The 27,246-nt window shown below is 35.3% G+C and overlaps 2 protein-coding genes across 10 annotated transcripts in view; both read right to left on the bottom strand.

Moving 5' to 3' along the window:
• Positions 1 to 23,144, bottom strand: part of LOC120477082 (kinesin-like protein KIF21A) — a 62,057-nt gene extending 38,913 nt beyond the window's left edge. For 5 of the 9 annotated variants that reach the window (XM_039668483.2, XM_039668484.2, XM_089127161.1 and 2 more), the window contains exons 1-2: positions 22,813 to 23,144; positions 1,832 to 2,054 (exon numbers count right to left, since the gene is read on the bottom strand). In XM_039668483.2, the coding sequence (XP_039524417.2) occupies positions 1,832 to 2,054; positions 22,813 to 22,856 (267 nt within the window). In that variant the 5' untranslated portion in view covers positions 22,857 to 23,144. The remainder of the gene's footprint in view (positions 1 to 1,831; positions 2,055 to 22,812) is intronic. The other 4 variants (XM_039668487.2, XM_039668488.2, XM_039668489.2 and 1 more) reach the window with 1 other exon arrangement.
• Positions 23,145 to 25,866: 2,722 nt separating this feature from the next.
• The window catches only part of abcd2 (ATP binding cassette subfamily D member 2), a 10,927-nt gene continuing 9,547 nt past the window's right edge, over positions 25,867 to 27,246 (bottom strand). Inside the window, exons 8-10 of the mRNA XM_039668474.2 lie at positions 27,123 to 27,207; positions 26,910 to 27,035; positions 25,867 to 26,467 (exon numbers count right to left, since the gene is read on the bottom strand). Coding sequence (XP_039524408.2) covers positions 26,251 to 26,467; positions 26,910 to 27,035; positions 27,123 to 27,207 — 428 coding nt within the window. The 3' untranslated portion in view covers positions 25,867 to 26,250. The remainder of the gene's footprint in view (positions 26,468 to 26,909; positions 27,036 to 27,122; positions 27,208 to 27,246) is intronic.

Here is a 27,246-nt window from a genome sequence, read left to right as displayed (position 1 = left end):
CAGAGTATAGAAATCATAAAAGTCTGGGGCATCTGACCAATCAGAGCAGAGTAGACCAATCACAACAAACTGGGACATCTGACCAATCACAGGAGAGTAGAGAAATCATAAAAGACTGGGACATCTGACCAATCCAAGCAGAGTAGAGCAATCACAACATACTGGGACATCTGACCAATCCGAGCAGAGTAGACCAATCACAACAGACTGGGACATCTGACCAATCACAGGAGAGTAGAGAAATCATAAAAGACTGGGACATCTGACCAATCCAAGCAGAGTAGAGCAATCACAACCTGACTGGGACATCTGACCAATCAGAGCTGAGTAGACCAATCACAACAGACTGGGTCATCTGACCAATCAGAGCAGAGTAGACCAATCACAACAGACTGGGTCATCTGACCAATCAGAGCAGAGTAGACCAATCACAACAGACTGGGCCATCTGACCAATCCAAGCAGAGTAGACCAATCACAACAGACTGGGCCATCTGACCATTCAGAGCAGAGTAGGTTTGTGGAAAGGAGGGGTTTAGAGAGATTGAATCTCTCAAAGGAACCGTTTTCAGATTTGAAAAATTAGGTGATGTGCAAAAATTAAAGTGTATTTGTATGAGAGCCTTTAAATAATAGAGGCACTTTAAGAAGGGACACAGGTGAAAAAAAAAACATTGGGCAACATGGTTTTGTGGAAAACCTGCATGTGCTGTCGATATGTGTGGTAAATGTGAAGCAGAGGCGGTTTCTTTTAGCAGGGGCAATAGAGGAGGGAGACAGCACAGACAAAAGAAGTTTGGGGTCTCTGTTGCCATAGACACAAAGAGGAATGACACACACAGGGCCTGTGCCTCATCACCCACTGAAAGAGACGCTGACAGGAAGACAAGACCCTCCAACGACAGAGGGAGAATTAACTAAGCCAAAGAAAGGCAAAGAGTTAGGGACTCTCACGAGGGAGAGTTTTTTATTATTATTTTTTATCACGATTGAATGTAAGAACTTGAGAAGTAATACACTTACAAATGAATTGGAGTTGAAGGAATTAGATCTTTTTAGTACTTTATTAGTGTGAAAAAAGAGAAAAGATAGCAGTGTTCTTGTCAGAACATGTCTGTGGTTTTTGCTTTGCTTGATTTCCGAGCATTTCCGAGTTCGCACTTCCACCGTCCTGAATTAATGTTTTGTTTAATGGGCTTTTTGTTAAATGTGTGAAATAATGTCTGTGGTGAACACAAGATCAACATATTTTCACTTTTATTTCTACAACATAAAATACACCAGAAATACCCTCTTGTGATTTTTCAAGCTTTTAAAACTAACAAGTGGGACTAAGAGGGACATTAAACATCCTCACATCTAAAAGGTAAACTCATCTAACTAGTCTTGTGCTTACTTATAATCATGCTCTTCTAACTTAAACTATTCTAACTTAAACTTTCAGTGAAAATGCTTTTTTTTATTTTTTAAATAAAGAGTGTCGGAAGTGTGTGGTGTGGTTCGTTTCTAGCCTAGCTTAGCTTTTTACCTCTGGCCACTGATTTACACTGTAAAATTCTTAAAATTAATATTAATTTGGGAAGATTATCAGGATGAAAATACTTGTTGGTCAGAGCATACTTTTTGTGCTCATCCAAAAACCAATTAAAAAAGCGAAATGTCCCCCTACAAAACAAGAATACGTAACAAGCCGTGGATCAGTGAATTGTTTTTTGGACTGGTTCTATTAAACAGTTCAACTGGGCCAATTCAGTAAAATGAATGGGACTTCCCAATGGCACGTAAGTTGGGAAGACTAACTTCACTACATCAATGTCATTTTACAGTCTTACCTGTCCATAGGCGAAGATAGTGGCGTTATATCCTTCAAAACAGCCTTCGATGAGTTTCTCAGTGCAGTTGCTGTAGACACTATCCTGCTGCGAGTCCATGTCAAAAACATAGTCAAACGTAAAGGCCTTGTCTTTTCCTAGGACGACCTGGGGCTCCCCAGGAGTCACGAATGTGCAGATGTGACATCCCTCTATCTTTTCCTTTGCCAACTGTGGACGAATCCTGAAAAATAGAGAATGTTTGAGTTTAGTCAAATTTATCAGAGTAAATTAGTTTATATTGAATGATTTTTGGTCATTAATATGATCTAATAACTTATATATATATACTTATACACTCTAAACAATGCTGGGTTGTTTGAACCCGTCTTTGGGTAAAATATGGACAAACCCAAATGTTGGGTTAAAAATTTAATTTCGAAATTTAACCCAACTTCAACTTTCACTTTCAACTGTACATTTTTGAATTGCATTTTTAACCCAACATTTGGGTTTGTCCATATTTGACCCAAACTTGGGTTGAAACAATCCGGCATTTTTTAGAGTGTACACTCTAAAAAAAAATGCTGGGTTGTTTTAACTCATCTTTGGGTCAAATATGGACAAACCCAAATGTTGGGTTAAAAATGTAATTTAAACATTTAACCCAATGGCTGAGTTTGTCCATATTTGGAACAAAGATGAGTTAAAACAACCCAGCAATTTTTAGAGTGTATATACTTTCAAAATTATTATGAATGGATAAGTAGAGTGCACTATTAGGTGTCCTCTAAAAAATGCTGGGTTATTTCAACCCAAATTTGGGTCAAATATGGACAAACCCAAATGTTGGGTTAAAAATGTAATTTAAAAATGTACAGTTGAAAGTGAAAGTTGAAGTTGGGTTAATTTTTTAAATTACATTGTTAACCCAACATTTGGGTTTGTCCATATTTGACCCAAACTTGGGTTGAAACAATCCAGCATTTTTTTAGAGTGTTTAGAGTGTACACTCTAAAAAAATGCGGGGTTGTTTTCAAATATGGACAAACCCAAATGTTGGGTTAAAAATGTAATTTAAACATTTAACCCAATGGCTGAGTTTGTCCATATTTGGCCCAAAGACGGGTTAAAACAACCCAGCATTTTTTAGAGTGTACATACTTTCAAAATTATTATGAATGGATAAGTAGAAAAAAAGTAACAACCTCTTAGGTGCACTCTAAAAAATGCTGGGTTATTTCAACCCAAATTTGGGTCAAATATGGAAAAACTCAAATGTTGGGTTAAAAATTTAATTTAAAAATGTACAGTTAAAAGTGAAAGTTGAAGTTGGGTTAAATTTTTAAATTACATTTTTAACCCAACATTTGGGTTTGTTCATATTTGACCCAAACTTGGGTTGAAACAATCCAGCATTTTTTAGAGTGTTTAGAGTGTGCACTCTAAAAAAAATGCTGGGTTGTTTTCAAATATGGACAAATCCAAATGTTGGGTTGAAAATGTAATTTAAACATTTAACCCAATGGCTGAGTTTGTCCATATTTGGCTATTTTTTAAGTAAAAAAAAAAAAAGGTACAACCTCTTAGGTGCACTCTAAAAAATGCTGGGTTATTTCAACCCAAATTTGGGTCAAATATGGACAAACCCAAATGTTGGGTTAAAAATTGAATTTAAAAATGTACAGTTGAAAGTGAAAGTTGAAGTTAAATTTTTAAATTACATTTTTAACCCAACATTTGGTTTTGTCCATATTTTACCCAATTTTGAGTTGAAACAACCCAGCATTGTTTAGAGTGTGGAACATTTGGATTAAAAAAATGCTAGTTATTCATGATTGGTTCATTGTATTTTACTTTTTTCTCAGGAAAAGAAATATTTGGGCCTCTATTGCTTTAGAAAAAGTGTTCAACTGTATTTGTGGAAAGTGGAGGCACTCCTAAGTCGGTTTATGAACATAGACGCTCTCTCTGTTAGTGGAGAGCGAGAGCGGAAGCTCTGGCAACACGATAGGTAAACAGTCACACCCTGGGATTCATTTACTCACGTTTTCTGTTTTCATTATTCAGACCTTTCCTCTAACACAACCTGCTGCTCTGCCTTTAACCTCATAGCCCTTATTACATTCACTTTTGAAGGGTTTGTAGCATGTAAAAAAATATATATATTTCTTGCTTTTTTTAAATTTCCGAGGTCCCGGGACAAGGGTGTGGGGGTAGGTGAGTAACGGATCTGGCAAGTTAGTGGGGTTTTGCAATTTGTCCCCTCAGTTTGAAACCCATACTCACAGGTTTTTAAACTATTCCCTCTGTTTAACAAATCACGCCCGTGGATTACTAAACCGTACCCACGAATTTCTAATCCATGCAGAGATTTGTAATCCGTAACTTCAGTTTTTCAATCCGTACCCAAAAAAATCTCAATCCATGCCCACGCTGGACTGTTCGCAGTCTGTTCCCACGGTTTTTGCAAACTGTACACTACACATAGATTTGTGTGTCTGTGCCGCCTGATTCAACTATGATTCAACCTATCGGTACTACTGAATTATCATTTAATATTTTTGAATGGATAAAAAGTTGCACATTCACTGCAAAAAACTTAGAACTTAGTATTTTGGTCTTGTTTCAAGTCCAATTATCTAGCAAAATGCCAGAAGATATTCTTGTTTTCTGAAGAAAAAAAATCTAAAATTGATTGAGTTTTTAACCAAGAACTATCATGTGAAAATGGGGTAAGAAAAATGATCCTGTTTCTGTTTAAATTAAGATCTTTTTTCTTAACCCATTGGCAGATAATTTAACTTTTTTAAGCAACAATTCACTTAAATTTGATTTATTTCTCCAGAAGGCAAGACATAATATCTTATGGGATTTTACTCATCTAGATTGATTTTTTTGTAGATATTTGGACTGGAAACAAGACTAAGTAAGAAAACTAAACAATACTAAATGCTTTGCAGTGTTTTCATTCAGTGGACGAGTGTCTGAGGGAAGTGTTAGAGAGCTATTTAGTGCTGTGATTTACATTTGTCAGTTCAGTGGCTCATTGTTCAGGCTTTGAAAGCCCGTTAATCCAACCCTGGAGATTATTTGTCCCTGTTTACACCTGGTATTAAGATTCGTTTTGGTCGATCTGATCTCAAGTAGACAAGGGAGACGGATACCCATTTACACCTAGGGCCCTATTTTAATGATCTTAAACGCAAGTATCAAGTGTGAAGTAACTTTGTGGGCGGGTCTTGGGCGCTGTTGCTATTTTACCGGCGGGATAAATGACTCTTGCGCCCGACGCAAGTTTAAAAGGGGTTGGTCTGAAGTACCTTCATTATTCACAGGTGTGGTTTGGGCATAACTGGAAACAAACCAATAAGAGCGTCATCTCACATTCCCTTTAAGAGCGTGATGAACGAGGTGTGCTTGTTCCATGGCACAATACTATTACATAACAGCACATTTATCAGGCGCGCTTCACAATCAGTTCACAGCCGAGGAGATCGATGTTCTCGTCAGGGCCGTAAAAGAAAAAGAAGTGACATTGGGAAGAGAAGTGATGATGCCTATTTTTCCCATCATGGACACAACAATGATTTCCCTCGTGTTTTAATATTTTTTTCTTATAATAATGCATCATTTGCAAAAAGTAAAATGCATCTGTGTAGCTGAGAGAATCATCTACAGTGTATGCGCGTTGTTCACACTCTGTATTATGGCCAAGCATGCGCGCTTAAAATAGCATCTAAATGTACGCGCAAATGCGCCTTTGATTTAGACAAGTTTTTTCTGGTCATTGGCGATATTGTTTTCTGGAACTGCAAAATACCACTAGGGAATGTTTGCGGCGAAACACGCCTCCTTTTTGCGCCGATCTGTCCAGGGAGCGCAAGTTCATAGTTTACCGACGTGCGTCTGTGGAGGGAAAAGCCAGGTTTGCGCGGGTGCAAAATAGGAATGATACATGCGTTAGTGTATAAAGTCATTTGCGCCGGGTGCAAGATAGAGCCCCTAGTGTTTTAATCTGTAGTTGTCTATTTTGCCCACTTTCAACAACTTCTGTCCTGAATTCTTCGAGGGGAGAATCTATGTAAATGTATGAGTCTTTTTCAGATATTTCGATCTAAACAGCGCAGTCTCATCCCAAAAAGTCATATAACTGACGTTTTGGGACGTCTTTTGACCATACGTCAATATTCGCCTTTTTAGGGCCCCCTTAAACGTCGGTAGATGAGGTTATGGGATCCTAACTCTACCCCAGACCTAAACCTAACCCTAAACCTAACTGACGTTAAAGGTAAAGCGTCAGTTGTATGACGGCCCGGGATCGCCATCTACCGACGTTTAAGGGGGCCCTAAAAAGGCAAATATTGACGTATGGTCAAAAGACGTCCCAAAACGTCAGTTATATGACTTTTTGGGATGAGAATGTGTTGATCTAAACGACAAAGTAAGCTCAAGCAAATTTACATATAAACGTGCACAGAGGCGTTGGAAAAACATACAGAGAGCATCAGCTTTCGTTTATGCTCTGATAGCAGCGACACCACATTGAAAGCTGCGAGTGTGTGTTAGAGATTTTGCTTTTTAACATTTGGCTTAGTATGTTTTTCGTCTTCAAACCAAACTTGGGTTTTCAGCTGGTCAAATTTTTATTCCGTCTGGCTAGCGCTCTTCCCATAACGTTTACACATCAGGTCTGTGGCTGTTCCAACGCTTTCGACCACATGAGCGTTTAGACTACGAAAGCAATCCGGTCGAATGTATTTTCGACTAACTCTGGAAGTAGTTGAAAGTGTGACGAGCTCAAAACTAGAGCCAGACCGATAAAGGATTTTGAAGGCCGATACCGATACAAATATTTGTTGGTTTTAAAATCCGATATTCCGATATATCGGCCGATATTATTATTATTCTTATTTCAGAAACGCTCAACAAAACATTAACAGATTTCCCTAACATTAGTTATTTGTAGTTATTTATGAGTTTTAACTAAAATAATGTGATAATGCATTTTAAAAGAAACTTGTTTCTATTGTCACAACGGAACAGAGGAACATTAAAATATGTTAAAGTTCTGATAAATTAAATAATAATTAGTCCCTACATTGGCTTACAGTTATAAGCTACCTTATAATTATGTCAGCTTGCTTATCTCTTTACTTGCACTTTTTGACAACACAAGCGTGATTCGTCCGTTTTTATTTTATTTTTGAAATATTCATTTATCGGCCATTATAACTGCCGATACCGATATTCTAGAAAATGCCTAATATCGGCCAATAATATCGGCCTGCCGATATATCGGTCTGGCTTTACTCAAAACATTTTAGTCCCCTTTTACACGTTTTTAGTGCCGTCCACTTGTGATCCGATCGACCAAATCTTAATACCAGTTGCAAACAGGGCCTTTATGTAAAGTTGTAAACCCTAATACATTAAACCAACACACACACAACTCAATCTGAGTTAACATTGAAATACAGTATTACTGTAACTTACTGTAACTTAACACTCTGCTAATTCTCCAAGAGTTACATGTAGTTGCGGAAAGTGGAAATAAAGCATAACCAAAACACTTCCATATAAGCTTTTTTTCACACAACCTTTGCTTTAAAACCTTTTATGTGTTTTTTGCGTAAATATGGCTTCATGTGTTCCTACATTTTTACATTTAAAATTTATTTTTGAACAAAAGTTCACGATTTGTTCATGATATGCAGATTTCAAGAACAGATTTGAGAGTGTATGGCTACTGAATGACACCCGGTGTCGTAATAATTTGCATAGTGCTGTGTTACTCTGTTCTTAACCTCTGTTTGTCACATGATTTTCCAGCTGCAAGCTCTCTCTCGCTCTCTCTCTCTGTTGTGTTCACTTTTAAGACAGTAATACTAGTCAAACACCCTTGTGTGTGCCAGTCTTTTCTTGTGACGTCTCTAATGTCTCCAAACTCTAAAATACTGAATACAGACACTTAAGGGTTAACAATTTCCCTTGGTTTCAGAGCTACTCATGCGTGCCAGTGCATTCTATGCAGCTTAGATGAACACATATCTCAAAAATAAGCCATTTTACAATGACGACAACTGACCACCATACAACTTTAAACTCTTGAGGATATATAAAATTGCTCTCGTAAAACCCAAATGCACTCCAAGAACCCCCCAACCACAAATGATGTCAATGTGAGACCATACTACGGCTCTGCGTAATTATACATACTGTAAAAGATATTGTGAGACATTTATGAGTGTGAAAAACATTTCCCATTTCAACAGCTTCGACAAAACACTCTAGGGAGTCATCTGACCGATTTGAGATTTAGGTCCTTTTGAACAGCCAGTACTTTTTTTTTTAAACATGTTTGTTTAGTGATTCTATTTGGACTTTAGATGCAACATTTTTACCAGGAATGAGTAACTATTGCTCGTACTATTGCACCGTGCACCTAAAATACTGTTGGATTAAATGTATTCCGAAAAATCTCTAAAAAGTCTGTGTAAACACTTTTTTTGGAAATACATTTCTGGTTTTATTTTAGTATATTATAACATACAGTATATTCAATCATGGATTATTGAATCATACATTAATTATGTGTTATTACGCTCTATAAAAGCAATATTACACATGCAGAGCTGTTTCCTTCAAAACATACGGTACTTAAATTAGAGCCAGACCGATATATCGGCCAATATTAGACATTTTCCAAACTATCGGTATCGGCAGTTATAATGGCCGATAAATTAATATTTAAAAAATAAAATAAAAACGGATGAAACACTCTTTAATCATCTCTCCTTGGCCTGTTAAATTGAAAATGTATGTTTTACGTTATCTATTGCTAAATTATGGCTCATCATAGACTAGCTAACCTGACAAATGTTTTATCATATTATTTTAGTTAAAACTCATAAATAATTACAAATAACTATGTTAGGGAAATCTGTTAATGTTTTGTTGTGCGTTTCTGCCGATATATCGGAATATCGGATTTTAAAACCCAAAAATATTTGTATCGGTATCGGTATCTTCAAAATCCTTTATCGGTCGGGCTCTAACTTAAATATCAATTGCCATCATGATCATTTGGCAAACAAAATTTGCTCAAAAGCAATTAAAAGAACCATTAATATACGTAACTGAAAAGTATATTTGAGCTTCTGTGTACCATCATTTATAAGATCTATGAGTGTTGATCAATGTTTACATGTGAATAAAATCCTAAATTAAATCAGTTCATCATATAAAACAATCATTCCTCTTTAGAAGACTTGATTTATAATAATCAAGCAGTCTGGGTCACACAATGTTCAAAAGGCATAATATAATGCTCAGCTTCTGACTGAAAGCATTAACCTCAACCCACAGGCCTCATTACTGCAATTACAGTGACAAAGAAATCCAGAGAAAAGATCAGTAGCTTAACTGGATTGAATCGTGTTCTACAGGTCTAACAGTTATCTAGTCATTACCATGAAGCATATCATTTGAGTATAATTTGAACTCTAAAACTTATCAGGTGAGCACAAAATGACTTCAGACAGTGAACTAAGCACAATGGGCAACTTAAACAACATAACATGGGAAAAATATTGCAATAAAGCAGATTCGGAAAGATGAATAAGTGCTGATGTATCCTGCCCTGGAAAACATGACCCTGTTAAATATTTTTTTTTTTATGTCCTAGTCTCATTAACAGTTGATTCATCGCTCATTTCTGAGAGCAGACGTTAAAATATTTTATATCTCTGTATGTCGTCATCATGATTTGGTGCCTAAACCTAAAACCACTTTTTTACATTTTTTACATACATCAGAAAATCTGATCACCTCTCTTTGAGCCATCATTTACATCCACAAACTGTGGCCTTTTAAAAACATAAAATAGTAAAAAAAGTAAACCATAATGTCAACACACAACAAGAACAGTCAGATGAACCAAGAAAACACTCTACTTTGCATTGATTCTGGATAGTCTGACTGGTAAACACACAAGATCGGGTTTGGATTCCTTTGATAATACTAGTAATGAGTAACAGACATCAGGTAACAACAGATTACACGTTTGTGATATCGCCATGACCCACATTTAAAAAAAAAAGACTTCATGACAATAATTAAGATAATAACTTTCATCTATCCAACCTGCATGGCTTTGAGAAACTCGTCTCAAGCTCAGACGGCACACCCACATGATGCATACTACACACAAAAAAAATAAAAAATAAAGAAGAAGAACTGGCTAAAATTGACAGCTACAATCTGATTGGGAGGCTTTACGTAATTTCTAGAAGTCAAGGTGCAAAGGTTTTTAATCAGTCAGCCCACAAACTTTAGAAAGTGTGTCATGTCAAATTGGCGGCTAACTTGTTCGACCTGGCGTATGTTTTCAATTGTTTTCAGTGGGAGCGCCGCGTTTTTTAAACGCCATGAGCGTACCGAGGCGATGAGCGTTTTTTTTTTCACGCTGAAGCGTTTTACTGGTCGCTGGGAGTTTAATGTTCAACTTTGGATAAAACGCAGCACTCATCACTGTCACTTTTTACCCAGCCGTCCAATCACAGTGGAATAGGGGCGGGACTAATACCACACCGACCAACTGTCAACATTCAAACTGCTGCGGATATTCTGTATCATAGCAACGAAACGCCTCAACGGAAAAAACGCTGCGCTGCCAAAACGCTCTCAAGCGCCCAAAGCACGGCGTCTTCAGCATAGCGTCTAACGTTTTCAGCTGAGTAAAAACGCTTTGGTGGACACACGGCCTAAGTCGGCTAACCGTTAGTTGAGTAAGAGGCTTGGTCGACCAAATCCACATGCTTTTGCGGAAAGATCGTTAATTGCATTCGCTAAATATTCATCGACCTAAGTACAATGCATCATGGGAGAAATGAACTAACTAGTCCCAAATCCGTATGCATATTGTCGCACGTTTCTTTTGAACCACATTGGTTCAACAATACAGAACTGTCGTTATTGACTTTGTCATGCAGATGATGGGGTAATAATAAGTTATTAATATGCTAAAAACTGGTTCAGATTTGAAATGATTTCAAATTATTACCGTAAATAACAAACATGACTACTTCACTATTTTGTTCTGGTCCTTTGTTTTGTTTTTATTTTTAAATGTTTGATTCACATGTTCCCTGTTAGGTCATATTTTGGGGTTATGTGTCATATTGATCTCAAGCACAAACCAAGATATTGCAATGGCCCAATCAAAATCCAGACTTCAACCCAATATATATATATAGCTATAGCTAGCTAATGGTATATAGATTTGAAGTTATCTAATTGGGCTTGAAATGCAATGGCCAAGTATTTACATCTGTGTTTGCATATTTGGAGAGTTAAGCTAAAAAGTGGCCAAGACTTGCCGAGTTAAATTCTGGTTAAGACAGACAACACTTTGCATGTGTGTGTGTGTGTGTGTGTGTACGTTCACTCTTCAGTCTTCAAACGTTACAAAAGTGAAACCCGATCACTAAATCGTACTTGGAACTGCTGTAAAATATGTCCTGTTAGGGAACATCGTCTTATTCAATGAAAGGTCGTCTAAGGTCGTGTAATCTAAGCAGGAACAGAATATTCCGGGTAAATGAGTGGCCAGAAATGGGATGTGAGGATTTCCCCACTGGTTGAACAGTCAACAAAACGCTCACATTATCTGTTTGTATTGTCCTGATTAAAACGGTTGGCTTTGCACATTAGTTTTGTATTGAAGGGCCTCTACTGTTTTAAAGAGGATTTCAACGGTACAAACAAGCATGTTTTCTTACACATTTATGACACAGGTAGCAGACACACTCGGACATCAAATTTCCACATTGCTCTAAAAAGCAAACACTATTTTTCAATAACTATGTTTCTACAATTCCACAAAAAGGACACAAATTAGCTCCCTATTTTTTTTTAAATAATTGGAGGACTACCTTGTATTGTATTGACTGTAAATAACTAGGTCAACTATTATCTATGGAAGCTTGTTTCCACCACATTTTAAAAGATAATACTTTTCTCACAAAACAGTTTTCATTCCGCAATTTTTACTTTTTTTCCTCAGAATTGCGAGATATGAAGTCGTAACTGTGAGTTATAACGTCAGAATAAATAAACTCGCAATTCTGACTTTTTTTCTTTTTTGTCAAGTCAATTCTGACGTTTTTCTGTGTTATAATTAGAGCCAGACCGATATATCGGCAGGTCGATATTAGGCATTTTCTAAAATATCGGTATCGGCAGTTATAATGGCCGATAAATGAATATTTCAAAAATAAAATAAAAACGGACGAATCACGCTTCAACCATGTAATGAGTGTTGTCAAAAAGTGCAGGTAAAGGGATAACAAGCTGACATTGTAATTATAAAGTAGCTTAGTTATAACTATAAGGCAATGTAGGGACTAATTATTATTTAATTTATCAGAGCTTTAACATATTTTGATGTTCCTCTGTTCCGTTGTGACAATAGAAACAAGTTTCTTTTTAAAATGCATTATCATATTATTTTAGTTAAAACTCATAAATAACTACAAATAACTAATGTTAGGGAAATCTGTTAATATTTTGTTGTGCGTTTCTGAAATAGGAATATCGGATTTTAAAACCAACAAATATTAGTATCGGTATCGGCCTTCAAAATCCTTTATCGGTCTGGCTCTAGTTATAATGTCCAATTCTGAGAAATAAAAGATTAACTTTTAGTCAAAATTGCAAAAACTCGCAATTGTGAGAAAAAAAAAATTTAATTAAAAGTAGCAATTACCTTTTTTTATTCTGTGGCGGAAACAAGTTCCACAGTTATCTTATGTGAAATTAACCTCGCATGAAACATATCTACTTTAAACAACGTCTTTAAGGCCCCGTTTACACGAGGACGATTCCGGGTGAAAACGTAAAAATATTTTATCAGATGTGCCTTTCGTTTACACGGCGACGGCTTTTGAGGCTTAAAAACGCAAAAAAGTGAAACCACCCTCCAGAGAGGAAATCTTCAAAACGCTCCACCGCCGGGTTCCCACGTAAACGGTAAAAACGCAAAAGTCTGCTTGAAAGTGAAGGTTGTACGCAGGCGCATGGACTTGGTGTTGTTGTAGTATGCACTCCATTTCACACACTTTTGCGTCACCATTTGGACGCAAATTTCCCACACAAAGCGCTCGTCTAAACGCAGAATAAAAAGTGAAGACGCAACGCCACTTTTGCGTTTTCTCTTCAGAATCGTTTCCGTGTAAACATAGCCTAAAAATCCCACAACTGTCAAAAATTTGGACAATCTATTCAATTTACACCAAATCAATCTATTCAATTTATTTACAGTATTTTTTTATTTAATTACCAACTTTTAAAATGCTATATTCATCTGTCAGCCCAACTGCTAAATTTTCCTCATTACAAAACGAACAAAAAATACATCTGAAAATTGTATCTAAAAACTATTTGCATACTTTTTTACAGCATGATGTAACAAATAATATCATTAATTGATGCAATAATGTCTTTCCATTTTTGTTCCTATCATTTTTTTTGCATAAATTGTAGTCCAGCTCTACAATATCCATGTATAAATCAGGGTTCAATGTCTAATCCAGGCTTCTATAACTGCATTACTGTAAACATGAATTATTCTTGCTTTTACAAATTGAATTTCTTCTGAATTATTGAAATACTTTTCCGTGGTAAATATTTTTTAGCGTCCTGTCAGGATGAGCATGTCTCTTGAGTATTTTAAACAAAAAAAGAATATTTTTTTTGCAGCATCAGCTGTGTTTTATCACTCTGGAAAGTGCAAATTAAGTTGGCTTGACACATACAGGAAGTACCCACACAGATCGACAGGTCTCACTGCACACATGTGAGGTTACGGACATGAAGGTCAGAGGTCACTGTAATGCTTGTCCGTCTGTTGCCCCAAGCAGAAACAAAAGAGGTGACAACTGATGAAAACAAACATCCACCCACGTCTGCTCCCATGAGCTCATCAGCACAAAACATCAACAATAATAAATGGAAAGAATCGGTTGCTTTTGGAACAAAAATATATTTAAAGGGACAGTGTGCAAAACACAAAATACACGACGCCTCTATGGAGTACAGGGCCTAAATAAAGAGAAATTCTATGTGTGAATCAAAAGGACAGAAAAATAAGAGACAGAGTGACATGAGAAAGACATACTGTACATATTTTTGGCTTTTCAGAATAGTTGTGGTGGAAATGGTTGTCTCACGCTAGCATGCACAGATGAGCCTCCCATGCTTGGGTAAACATAAAAGCATTCGTCTAAAGCCTTGTGCTAATATCACCAGCCAATCCTGTGTGCACGTGAGTCATTAATACACGTGACAGATGGTTGGCTCTATTCAACTCATGAATAATCATGAGCAGACCTAGGGTTGCATTAGAAGGTGTGGCTCTGGATCTAGTATGCCCATATTTTCTAAAAATCTATAATACTCATAATGACCTGAGGGTGCATATTGAAAAATCACTTTGCATTTATGAAGCGAGTAATGAAATTGGGTAAATAACTAGAGCCCGACCGATAAAGGATTTTAAAGGCCGATTACCGATACAACTATTTGTTGGTTTTAAAATCCGATATTCCGATATATCGGACGGTATTTTTTCCCCATGTCAGGGGACCTCTAAAGAAGGTGGAACCTCATCTCAAACCCTACTATGTAATCGCCATGGACCAAAGGTAGTTTCAAGGTGTTTACCAGTCAGCGTCACACCAGTTTGTTCTTCGATTTCACTAAGGGCCTTAATACTGTTATACACATACATAATATTTTAACAATACAGCTTTACTATTTATTGACCCACTTATGACCTTGTGCAGCGGTCAGCTGACCAGGCTGTTTTACATCTCACAACTATGGTGACATTTTAACCAAAGGAAAAGGTGTACATCTGAGATTTTGATTCAGCTTCTCAATAGGAGATCTTTGCCACAGAGACTGATAAGTTTAATAAGTGATAAACTACATATACACCATAACAGTGGTATGTTAATCCGCAACATAAACCTCAGACCAATACGACAGAGAGTAATTTGATAAAACACCCTATTGTTAAGACCAACGGCTTCAAATATTAATGCTGCGACTGGTAGTATTGAATATACCAGTGGTGGATTATTGCAGGCTATAAGAGAACAGCTCAGAAACTACTATGTAAAAAGTCATTCCAAACATGCAAGTTATAACATCACAAGAATAAAGTTGTAAAGCGTTTTGAGCATGATGTCATTGCAGGATCCAATCCAGTGTAAATTATACATTTTCTCAAATTTTCTCACATTTTCAAGTGTTTTATTAACAATATAAAAAGTCTTTAATCTCCTAATTTTCTGGCTTCATTCTTAATACAACTAGTTCAAATGTTGTAATGTTATAACTTTATTGTTAGTTTTTAGGCTTTCTGAACATGCTTCCTGTTCCACACGTCATTCGCAAAACTCTGAAAAAGACTGATGTGCCATTTAGTAAGTACATGGAAAGTGCACTGACCTGACAAGTACACAAACAGCTAACTGAGTGTTTCCAATGGCCAGGCATGGGCCATTAATAGGTTCTGGTTTGAATAGCTTTCTTCAACTCGAAATTTACCATACGCCAGCTGTGTCTGATTAAAGACGTTCCCGAGCATCGCAAATCTATTCAAAGTCAAATTAGCAGAACAACAGATGAATGAATCCAAGAGTCTTTGAACGCAAGACGAATGAAGTGCTTTAGAAGGCAACATTGTAACAGGTAGAGACTGTATACTGTACCAACAACTAAAGCCGCAGCCTGGATAAACTAAAAAAATACAGAAATGTTCCTGAATCTAGTCTCTTTCGAGCCAGTAAAAACACACGACTTTGGGCCTCATCAGACAACAGATACTGTCAGCGACCTAATGCTAATTAAACAGTTGCCATGACTTTAGCCACACAAACAAAGAAGAATGACGAATTGTCCTTCATTAATGTTGCAGATTGAAGGTCTAAATCTAAGAGCCTTTGACTGTTACTTCATTTTAAAAGGACATAAAGACTGCTACTGTCTTTATGATGCTGAGCCAGCCACCAAAACACTGATGTCATTCCATGTTGAGAGAAAATCTACAGAAACACAGTCTAAAGACATTTCACAAAGCGAGTATAGCACAAAACAAACATTGTGACATCTTCGGAGTGAACTCGAGTTATGTCGACACAAGACACTTCTTAAGGCTTGAAACATCCTCAAAATAATGCTTCTAAATATGTTTCCAAACATCATCGCGATTTAAAATGTGCAAGGTCATTTATAACGCGACATGTACACTGTATGTGTTGCATTCTCAGCATTACCACAAGGGGTGCTAATTAGCTTATAGTATCCACAAGTTTCCTACGCCCCATGAGGCCTTGCGTCAAAAGTGGGCGCGACTTCCGTTTTGAAGTAAACAAAGCACGATTTGACATGCTTGACACTCGTTCATTCAATAGTTGACAGTCATTCAAGTTATAGCGATCCGAACTAGCTAACGATGTGGGAACACAACCTCAACGAAATTAATAAGGGTGAAATAACAGTATCTTTACCCTCCGCAGTATTTGATTGGGAGTATTATAATAACATTATTAATAATCAATACTCATCAAGGCATGGTGACAGACAGTTGTGCGAGCTGACAAACAATTAAAATAAAAAATACACACTTAGTCATTGTGCTTTGGAGTTTATTCAAAATTATAAATAAATGTGCTGCTTGATTACATTAACTGGCACATTTGGTATTCTGTCAACACAGGCTTTGATCCTGAGTTTAGCTGTAACATCAGTAGCGAACAGCCAATCACATGCTGATAGAGTTTAGAGAATATTAAGAATTTAAACAAATGTACACAGGAAGATTCGTCGTTTTTTGGGAGGTGATGGAAACTACAGTCGTTGGCAGGATCATTCTGATTTCGTTTTCAGCTTATGTTCAAAACAATCACGTTTAAGCCACTGAATTAGTTTAGTCCGGTTATACGTACAACCGCGAACAGCACATGTTGCCCCTGAGCTCCGTAACGACATCTCTCATAAAGATTTGCGTCTTTAAATAGTAAAATAATTCTCCGAAAAACAGCTAGCCTCTTCGCTAACTAACACACAAAATACCATTGGAATGCTACTTCCGCCGCCCCACCAGAAGTTTCACCCACTTTATTTTTTACAGGAGCGCCCCTCGGAAACTTGTGGATAGAGTGCCGAAGTTACGACGTCGCTCTGTAGGCCAAAACGTGGAAGTGAGTTAGCATTTTAGCACTACGGTTCCCTCGCTCTAAAGCCTATGGGATTTTTGAATGGGTTTTTGCTAAATCGCCTGAAATAAGGTCTGTGGTGAACAAAGCCTCTAAATATTTTCACGTTTTGATCTATGACAGAACACACAGTTATAACCTGCTTGTGTTTTTTTAAACTTTATTGTGTCTGATTGTGTTTTTTAAAATCTTTATATAGGCTTCAAAATGTATACATTTTGGATTAACAAAACGTGTAAGGGTCACAACTCTTTGTTGAACACAGATCTTATTTTTTGCGATTTTCCAAAAGTCTATGGGGAAAATGCATTGCTTTTCGACCGAGGGAACCCAATGCGTCATCACTTCGGCACTCTATTAGCTACTTCTACTAAATTAGCTAAATGACACATGACTAAACTACTGCAAAATAAGCTATAACCTAACATTGAGTAACAGTGTCTACTAAATTTGCTAAATTATCTTAACTACTAATCATTAATAGACTGTTTCAAATACATTAAAGTAGCTGTATGCAAGATTGTGGCCAAAACTGGTATTGCAATCACTTTCAAATTAGGCTGCATCCCCGCCTTCCCCCATGATTCGAGGTTGCCAGTTATGCTGCAGGTTCCAACAGGAACGTAGGCTGCTACAAGTCCTACACAGTGAGTTTTTTTTCCTGTTAATTAATGATTTCAGACTTTGTAACAAAGTATTTCCGAATCATATCGAGTTCTGGGGGGTTTCGCAACGTTAGAATATTTTTATCCGATTCCGACACGTTTCTATCTGCAGCTGTGGTAACTAGAGCAGAGCTGGCAACCCGAACCCGATCGGTGGAGGGTGACGCATCAGAACAAAACACAACATGACAACATCAACATCAGTCACTTTTTAAATGACAATATCCTGGCATTAGTATTTGAAATGAACATGATTTCTTAATGTCTAGTGACATTTCAGGACAATTTATGATTATTTGAAATAAATTTCTTGCATACAGCTCCTTTAAATGACTAAACATGAGCTAAACTATTGCATTAACAACATTGCTACTAGATTAAACACTATACATTATCTGAACTCCAACATTTGTTAAACCTATATTAAGTTAGCTTAATGAGCTAAACTATAACATTAGCAACACATCTATTAAATTAGCTACGTTAGCTAAAAGAGTAAACGTATAGACCTTTGCCTTGTCCAAATACCCACAATTGCAGTCTTTGCACTTGACCACTTGTCTACTTATATGACGTATTTCCGGTTATTGGCCCAAGTGTTCAAGTAGGCGGGAAGACTGCAAGTGTGTGTAACTTTTGAGAACCCGATGGGACACACATAAAGTCCTGCAAAAACAACAACAACAAAAAAAATGGAAATGTGGATTCATTGGAAAACAATGTCGCGGAACAAGTTACCAAGCTAAAGTTAGCTAAATGCTAATATCTGATATCTGAATGAAACTGAAGGAAAGCCGTTGTGACTAAACACAAATACAAGTCGACATGCTTTGCAATACATCAGCCAGGGTACATGACCATGGTAAACGTCCAAAAAAACATGTATTCATGTGACCTGCTTGCTTAAACTAAGTCTGACAGATTAACATACTCATGTGATCTGGATTGGATCGCTAAAACGCCTACCAAGCAATAGCATGATACATGTACATATCTTGTAAATGCACATTTTCAGATTGTAAATAAACTCATTTCCATGTGGTCACAATGCATCCAGCACCTGTTTTAACTTTCTCATTCTGACAGGCTTTCATAGCCAAAACGATGTCTTCATAGAAATGTGACAGAGGAATAATAATAAAAAAATGGTGGAGTGAATGACATTAGGCCTAAGTCCAAATGTTGAGCAAACTGAGCTGCAGGTCAAAGTCTGTCAGCTCCAGTATATGGCAAGCCGTTTTAGCTTAAATTGTACCCAGCTTTACTCGTCATAATTTCATTCTTACTAGTAACAATTACAATTAGAGAGCTCTACAATTCAATTCTTACTAGTAACAATTACAATTAGAGAGCTCTACAATTCAATTCTAGTAACAATTAAAATTGTAGAGCTCTCTAATTAATTTATTACTAGTAAGAATTACAATTACAGAGCTCTCTAATTCAATTCAAGAGCTCTGCAATGGCATTCTTACTAGTAAGAATAGAATTAGAGAGCTCTCTAAATCAGTTTTTACTAGTAGGAATTACATTTAGAGAGCTCTTTAATGCAATTATTACTAGTAAAAACTGATTTAGAGAGCTCTCTATCTATTCTTACTAGTAAGAATGCCATTGCAGAGCTCTTGAATTGAATTAAAGAGCTCTGCAATTACATTCTTACTAGTAATAAATGAATTAGAGAGCTCTCTAATTCAGTTGTTACTAGTAAGAATGCAATTACAGAGCTCTTTAATTACATTGTTACTAGTAAGAATTACAATTAGAGAGCTCTCTAATTCAATTCTTACTAGTAACAATTCAATTAGAGAGCTCTACAATTCAATTCTTACTAGTGACAATTACAAATAGAGAGCTCTTTAATTCATTTATTACTAGTAAGAATTACAATTACAGAGCTCTCTAAATCAATTATTACTAGTAACAATTGCAATTAGAGAGCTCTCTAAATGAATGTTTACTAGTCATATGTCTCCATTGACTTCCATTCATTTTTAATTAGAGAGCTCTACAATTAAATTGTTACTAGTAAGAATTACAATTAGAGAGTTCTACAACTGAATTCTTACTAAGAATAACAATTAGAGAGCTCTCTAATCCAATTATTACTAGAAAGAATTACAATTAGAGAGCTCTCTAAACCAATTAGTAACAATTATAATTAGAGAGCTCTACAATTCAGTTTTTACTAGTAAGAATGCAATTGCAGAGCTCTCTAATTTAATTTTTACTAGTAAAAAAACGAATTAAAGATATGTATAATTGCAGAGCTCTGTAATTGAATTCTTACTAGTAAAAACTGAATTAGAGAGCTCTCTAATTATAATTGTTACTAGTAATAATTGGATTAGAGAGCTCTCTAATTGTAATTCTTACTAGTAATAATTGAATTAGAGAGCTCTCTAATTGTTATTCTTACTAGTAACAATTCAATTCAAGAGCTCTCTAATTGTAATTATTACTAGTAAGAATTGAATTGTAGAGCTCTCTAATTGTAATTGTCACTAGTAAGAATTGAATTGTAGAGCTCTCTAAATGAATTTTTACTAGTCATATGTCTCCATTGACTTCCATTCATTTTTAATTACAGAGCTCTACAATTAAATTGTTACTAGTAAGAATAACAATTAGAGAGCTCTCTAATTCAATTATTACTAGTAAGAATTACAATAAGAGAGCTCTCTAATCCAATTATTACTAGTAACAATTATAATTAGAGAGCTCTCTAATTCAGTTTTTACTAGTAAGAATTACAATTACAGAGCCCTCTAATTCAATTACAGAGCTCTGCAATTATACATATCTTTAATTCGTTTTTTACTAGTAAAAATTAAATTAGAGAGCTCTGCAATTGCATTCTTACTAGTAAAAACTGAATTGTAGAGCTCTCTAATTATAATTGTTACTAGTAATAATTGGATTAGAGAGCTCTCTAATTGTAATTCTTACTAGTAACAATTTAATTGTAGAGCTCTCTAATTAAAAATGAATGGAAGTCAATGGAGACATATGACTAGTAAAAATTCATTTAGAGAGCTCTCTAATTGCAATTGTTACTAGTAATAATTGAATTAGAGAGCTCTGTAATTGTAATTCTTACTAGTAATAAATGAATTAGAGAGCTCTACAATTTTAATTGTTACTAGTAATACATGAATTAGAGAGCTCTACAATTTTAATTGTTACTAGTAAGAATTGAATTGTAGAGCTCTTTAATTGAATTGTTACTAGTAAGAATGAAATTATGACGAGTAAGGCTGGGTACAATTTAAGCTAAAACGGCTTGCCATACCAGTAACCAGAGCTCCTGAGGCTTGTACAATGTAACCTGAGTCTATAGATGGCCTTTGTTTTTCAGCAGAGCCTTTTCCGAACACAAAAAGAAGTATTCTGTGTGTCCTTTCAATTTAAGGATGTGTTTAGGGAAGATTATATCATTATCAAGAAATTATCATCATACAGTAGACTACTTAAAGGGATAGTTCAACCCATTCTGTCATCATTTATGTTGTTCACACTGTCAGCAAATCCGATTATTTGTGCATCCGACTGGACTCTGATCTAAATTATTGACGTCTACACTGTGTATCACAACTGTTCAGATCTGATTTGTGTGTCCCATGCCACTCTTTGGAAAAAAATAAATATAAAAATATTTCCGTAAACTGACATTTAACTGAAATAAAGCTTAAATAAAACTTTGGTAACTAACTGAAGAACTAAAATGAGTAAAACTGAAATTTATATAAAATAAAATAAATTGAAGCTAAACAGAAATATTAAAGAAAACTAGTAAAAAAAAATATGGGAAAAGCACACACAACTATATTAAAAAACTAAGATTAAATTGAGAATAAATTCAAAATATTGAAAAAAAATTCAAAAGATTACATTGTATAATAGTAAATTAAAAATACTTTAATAACGCAGTCAAACACACAAAAAAACTGTTTGTGTCCATGTACAATGAAAGTCAAAGGGGTCCAAAACCACATTAAACTTTCACTGCATGGTCAAACACATTTTTCAAAAAAGTTTGATATAATGACAATAAAATTGAAATTCTGGGGTAAACTATCCCTTTAAATCGACATGAAACAGATGTTGCAATAGTCTTTTCTTCCCTATTGACATACAGTATATCCGAGTCAAACTGCTGCTTCTTCTAAAACAAATTTACGGGACTTGATTTTGTCCATCGGGAATTGCTATCCTGTCATCTAGTAGATCCACTTCAACTCAACAGACCACAATAGAATAATTTACCAAGACAAAATATTAGATTTGCATAAAAACTATTTATAAAACATTAAAAGTTCAATAGAACCACAATACGGCCTTACTGTAACATAAAATACAGTAACACACTTTTGTGGCTTTCGTCAACAGAAACTTAAAAATGAACACACGGACAAGAAATTACAGAAAATATACATATAATGTTGAATTTACATATCTAAACAATTAGGGGTCCATGTAAATAATTCCACAACTAAAATATAAATTAAAATAAATATATTGGATAGCAATAAAGCAAAAAGAATGATTTGATCCTGTACAATAACAATCAGCAGAGTAAGTTGTGTTGTATATAGACAACAATGAGGCCTTGCAGCCACACTGTAACATTAAATATACAGTAGTAGTTTCAGACACTTCTTAATCAACAGAAAATAACATGGGAATAAAGGAAAATCTATATCTAAAAATGTCAATGTAATCATACAATCTTGCATTATAAAACAGTAGCTAATTACCATTACCTTGATTAACACTTTCTATTCTACATCAAGGATACATGTTTAGCAACACAATAAGGCCTTAGAGACCGACTTCAGAATTAAAAAAAAGAATAATGCAAGCATATAATCGTATATTTATTAAACATTATGCGTTTACGTATACACAATGCGCTCGTGCGGAACATAAAGCCCTGATGACGATGTGACATTGTAGCAGGTACATAAGAGGCGGGCCCACATGGAGCATCTGTGAGACTTTATAGGCTCTTCTGAAGACTATATCATATCTGTATGAATGTATAGAATTATACCTGACAGCCACGCGCACTGAGCTCTCATCCTGTCCCGAAGACATGTTCCCGGTCAGGACACAGAGGATAAATATAGCTGATTTTCCTTTTCTTTATCGGCTTATGCGGCAGACAGATAGACACAACACACAGAGCGTCCCTCCCGCCGTCTATTCTGCCATTATAAAGCTGAAATGATCCAAACGGGCGCTCTTTTGACGGGAAAATAATACAAATATGAAGTAAAACATCTCGTGTTCGGCGCAGCACGTTACATGTTTAATGAGCTGAACGGTGAGAGTGAGTGACTGCCCTCACACACACAATCATCTGTCCTCCTGAAGAGCGACTCTCTCCTGGAGTGTGACATCACCAGGCCACGCCTTCGTCGTGCACGTCAGACCACGCCCTAATCTCTACAGCAAAATGACAGGTTACGTGGGACATGGGAAATATCCATTGCAATATATATGAAAAATTTCCAGTAAAGTGGAAATATCTCGTGTAATATACACGTTTTGCTCAATTTATAGTCATTTGTTTATTAAAATGTGTATTCAATTTACTTTTGATTAATTTAAATAAATCCTTACATTTCAAGGATCAAAACAAAAGGCTCTCGGTGGTTGGCTGCAAAGATAAATCTTACAGCGCCTCCTTTTGGACACAAATAGAGATTTCTATTACCCAGATGCGAGACGTTCTGTTTGCCAATATTGGTTAAAATAAAGAAACCAAAATATTTAAGAATAAAATGGCAATAACACTATAAAAAATATATATATATAAAAATAAAAAAACACAAGTAGAAACAAAACAAAAAACAACAAAAGAAAACAAAATAATAAAACAAAAAACCCTACAATAAGCAAAGAAAAAAAAAACATAAAAGTAAAACAAAAGAACAAAAAACAAAGCAAAAACAAAAGTGTACATCAAAACAAAAGTAAAACAAAACAACACTAAATGATAAAAGAATTGGGAACTGTTTCTACATTTTTAAATTTAATTTCAGAATCAAATTGTGTTAAATCAAATTTAACGTTGAAGCCATTGTTAAAATATTGTTTGACAGATAGGCCTACAGAAATATTGATCAATAGACAGATATTTAGACAGACAGACAGATAGACAGATAGATAGATAGATAGATAGATAGATAGATAGATAGATAGATAGATAGATAGATAGATAGATAGATAGATAGATAGATAGATAGATCGAAAAAAAACAATGTTTTTGGTAGTATGTATTTTATTCACAGGTCGATTTTTTTGTTTGTTGATTGTTGACATGCTTGACAGAGTCAAGCCTCATTCACATATAATTCAACTGTGTGTTTAAAAAAAAAAAAAAACTCCCGTATGTGTAAAAACATTACATAGCCAAGGAGATATAGAAACAAGTAAGAGTTCATTGTTTTTGTTCTCCAATAGTTTCATAAAATGCACCTCATTACAAGTATATCCAGAGGCCTCTTTGTGTTTTTCCTAACCTAGTGATTTTATCCCCCCACAATCCAGTTCTTCAGCCTAGGTCAGCTTAGGTAATAATGTCATAGGCGATAATGGAATAACAAAAAAGTATTACACTTTTGGGATGATTAAATCCAAACTCTCAACTACACAAACAGGTTGACAGCCTGTTGAAATGCATGTTCTTTAAACAAGTAGTGGTGGTTGTGCACAACGGAGATGCTTGAGATTAGCGAACCAAAGAAAACGTACCTCAATCAAATCTTTCTAGGGTTTCAAACAAAACAATAATAAAACATACAAAACAAATGCAGTACTTTAGTATTTGAATAAAAAACGTTTTAAAATGTCTATGTTGTCTTTGATATTAAAATAAACAAAGATAAACATCACAGCTGTTAGACAAACTTCACAGTATATCAGTCTAAATGAAGAGAGACACATGTGCAAAACATTTCATAAGTAAATAATACGGCTTGACTGAGAAACAAATATAGAACATGATGTCGAGCATATCGTTCAGTCTGGTGACCAAGAATCACACATTCTCTAACTGTTTTTTCAGTTATACACAACATAGCCACATCCTGTGCCCTCAGTGTGTGTATCCAGCATATTGTATTTGTTCAGAAAACCAGAACCTTCATTCTTAAACCCAGAGCTCCCCAGCTGACTCAGACAATGACCTATAGATAGTCATGCTTCATTTTCTCTTTCGAGCTCCTTTAATTGATTGCGTCCAAGCTGATTTTGTAAATTACCTACATGACTTTACATGTAACTAAATTGATAGTTTTTAACTTAAACTTTAACTACAAGAAAAAAAGTTTGACCACTATTTACCTATTTATCCTGTTACCACAGGACATGTTTTTGTTTATGTATATGAAGGGAAGTTGTTTAGGTTAAAATATCAATAAAAAGAGTAATATTGTATTACCTAATTATTAACTAGCTCAAAGAAAGAAAGGAAAGAAAACGTACATCTTTTGAGACTTATTGTGAGCCAACGTAATTTAAACAGCTGAATTCTTGGGTAATTGGTTCAATAAAGTGCTGAAAAGGTATAACCAAAAAAAAAAAAAAAAAAAACTAAAGAAAACAAAGCAAACCAAGAAAACGCAAAAAAAAAAAAACTAAAACATACAAAGCAAAACAAAAGTGAACAATAAAACAAAAAGAGTAAAGTAAAACAAAAAAGAACAAAGTAAAACAAAAAAGCAAAAATAAAAGTGAACATCAAAACAAAAAAGAACAAAGTAAAACAAACAGCAAAAATAAAAGTGAACATCAAAACAAAAAAGTAAAACTGAACAAAAAAGACCAAAGTAAAACAAAAAAGCAAAAATAAAAGTGAACATCAAAACAAAAAAGAACAAAGTAAAACAAAAAGCAAAAATAAAAGTGAACATTAAAACAAAAAAGAAACAAAGTAAAACAAAAAAGCAAAAATAAAAGTGAACATCAAAACAAAAAAGAACAAAGTAAAACAAAAAAGCAAAAATAAAAGTGAACATCAAAACAAAAAAAGAACAAAGTAAAACAAAAAAGCAAAAATAAAAGTGAACATCAAAACAAAAAAGAACAAAGTAAAACAAAAAAGCAAAAATAAAAGTGAACATCAAAACAAAAAAGAACAAAGTAAAACAAAAAAGCAAAAACAAAAGTGAACATCAAAACAAAAAAAAAGAACAAAATAAAACAAAAAAGCAAAAATAAAAGTGAACAATAAAACAAAAAAGAACAAAGTAAAACAAAAAAGCAAAAATAAAAGTGAACATCACAACAAAAAAGTAAAACAAAACTAAAAAGAACAAAGTAAAACAAAAAAGCAAAACAAAACTAAATAATAAAGGGAATAGTTTCTACAATTCCTATTAAACTTCCATTTCAGTATCGAATTGTCATGTCTACACATGTATCATTGCAAAAAATGTTAAAAAACCAGGAGTTTTCCTGAACGTCCAGCATCTCCACGTTTCTTTTACTCCTCGTTCTTGTTTTCCGCCGTCTTTAGGACCGAATCTTCGCCCAAGACCTTACACAGTTCGTTCAGTCTGAGCTGCATCTTAGGAATGCCTGCGAGCTGAGACTCCAAGCGCTGTTTTTCCTCCGTCAGCGAGAGCCGTGTGGCTGTGTCTAACTGTTCGAACCGCCAGCCGCCCTCCCCGTCAAACTGCAGGACGTGTGTGTGGTATTTCCTGCGAATAGAAATTTGAAGAAATCCAATATATAGTTTACGTATGTACAATGCATCCCATGCTCTTTTTCACTATAGTAACTCAAACTAATTCCCTCCCTACTAATTAATGTTACTTCAATAAATACTTGCATTCGACTAAATAAATACAACTGTGCTTTCAGATGAAGATGTCACTATGCATTCATTCAGTACAATGAAAATCATGTTGACTACTGACTGGCTACGTTCACCCTCTCCATTTTTTGGATTGACAGTTATTTGCTTTCAGGTGCGAGTCTCGAAATGTCCAGTTAAAACTGAAAATGTACTGGTGTGAGTTTGATTATAGACTGTGGTGTCACTTCCGTGTGTAAACGTAACCTTATTAAGGATCACATACATGACTGACAGTCGTATTCTGCTGCTGTGTGAAGAGCTTTTCAAGTTTTCATGTTTCTTACCATAGAGAGGGTCTGTGAGTGATGGACAGCAAGGAGATACCAGCATCCTTTGCAGCCTGAAATATTTTACCCTCTACATCAATGCTGACAGCACTGGTGCATTCATCCAGTAGAGCATACTTAGGCCTGAAAAACAGGAATTAATTATATTAAAGAAAAAAAAAAATATGTAAGTACATGTGTATGAAAATAATATGTGCAATGACATCATACTTGTGGTAAAACATGCGTGCCATTCCCATTCGCTGCTTCTCGCCTCCAGAAAGAACATCTTTCCAGTCCATCTCTGCATCCCATCCTGCAACCGGACACAAGAGTAAACTACCTCCAAAACATA

This window comes from Pimephales promelas, chromosome 24 (assembly GCF_988280905.1).
Source record: "Pimephales promelas chromosome 24, fPimPro1.hap1.1, whole genome shotgun sequence".
Lineage (NCBI taxonomy): Eukaryota > Metazoa > Chordata > Actinopteri > Cypriniformes > Leuciscidae > Pimephales > Pimephales promelas.
This window is presented reverse-complemented; position numbering and strand designations above follow the sequence as displayed.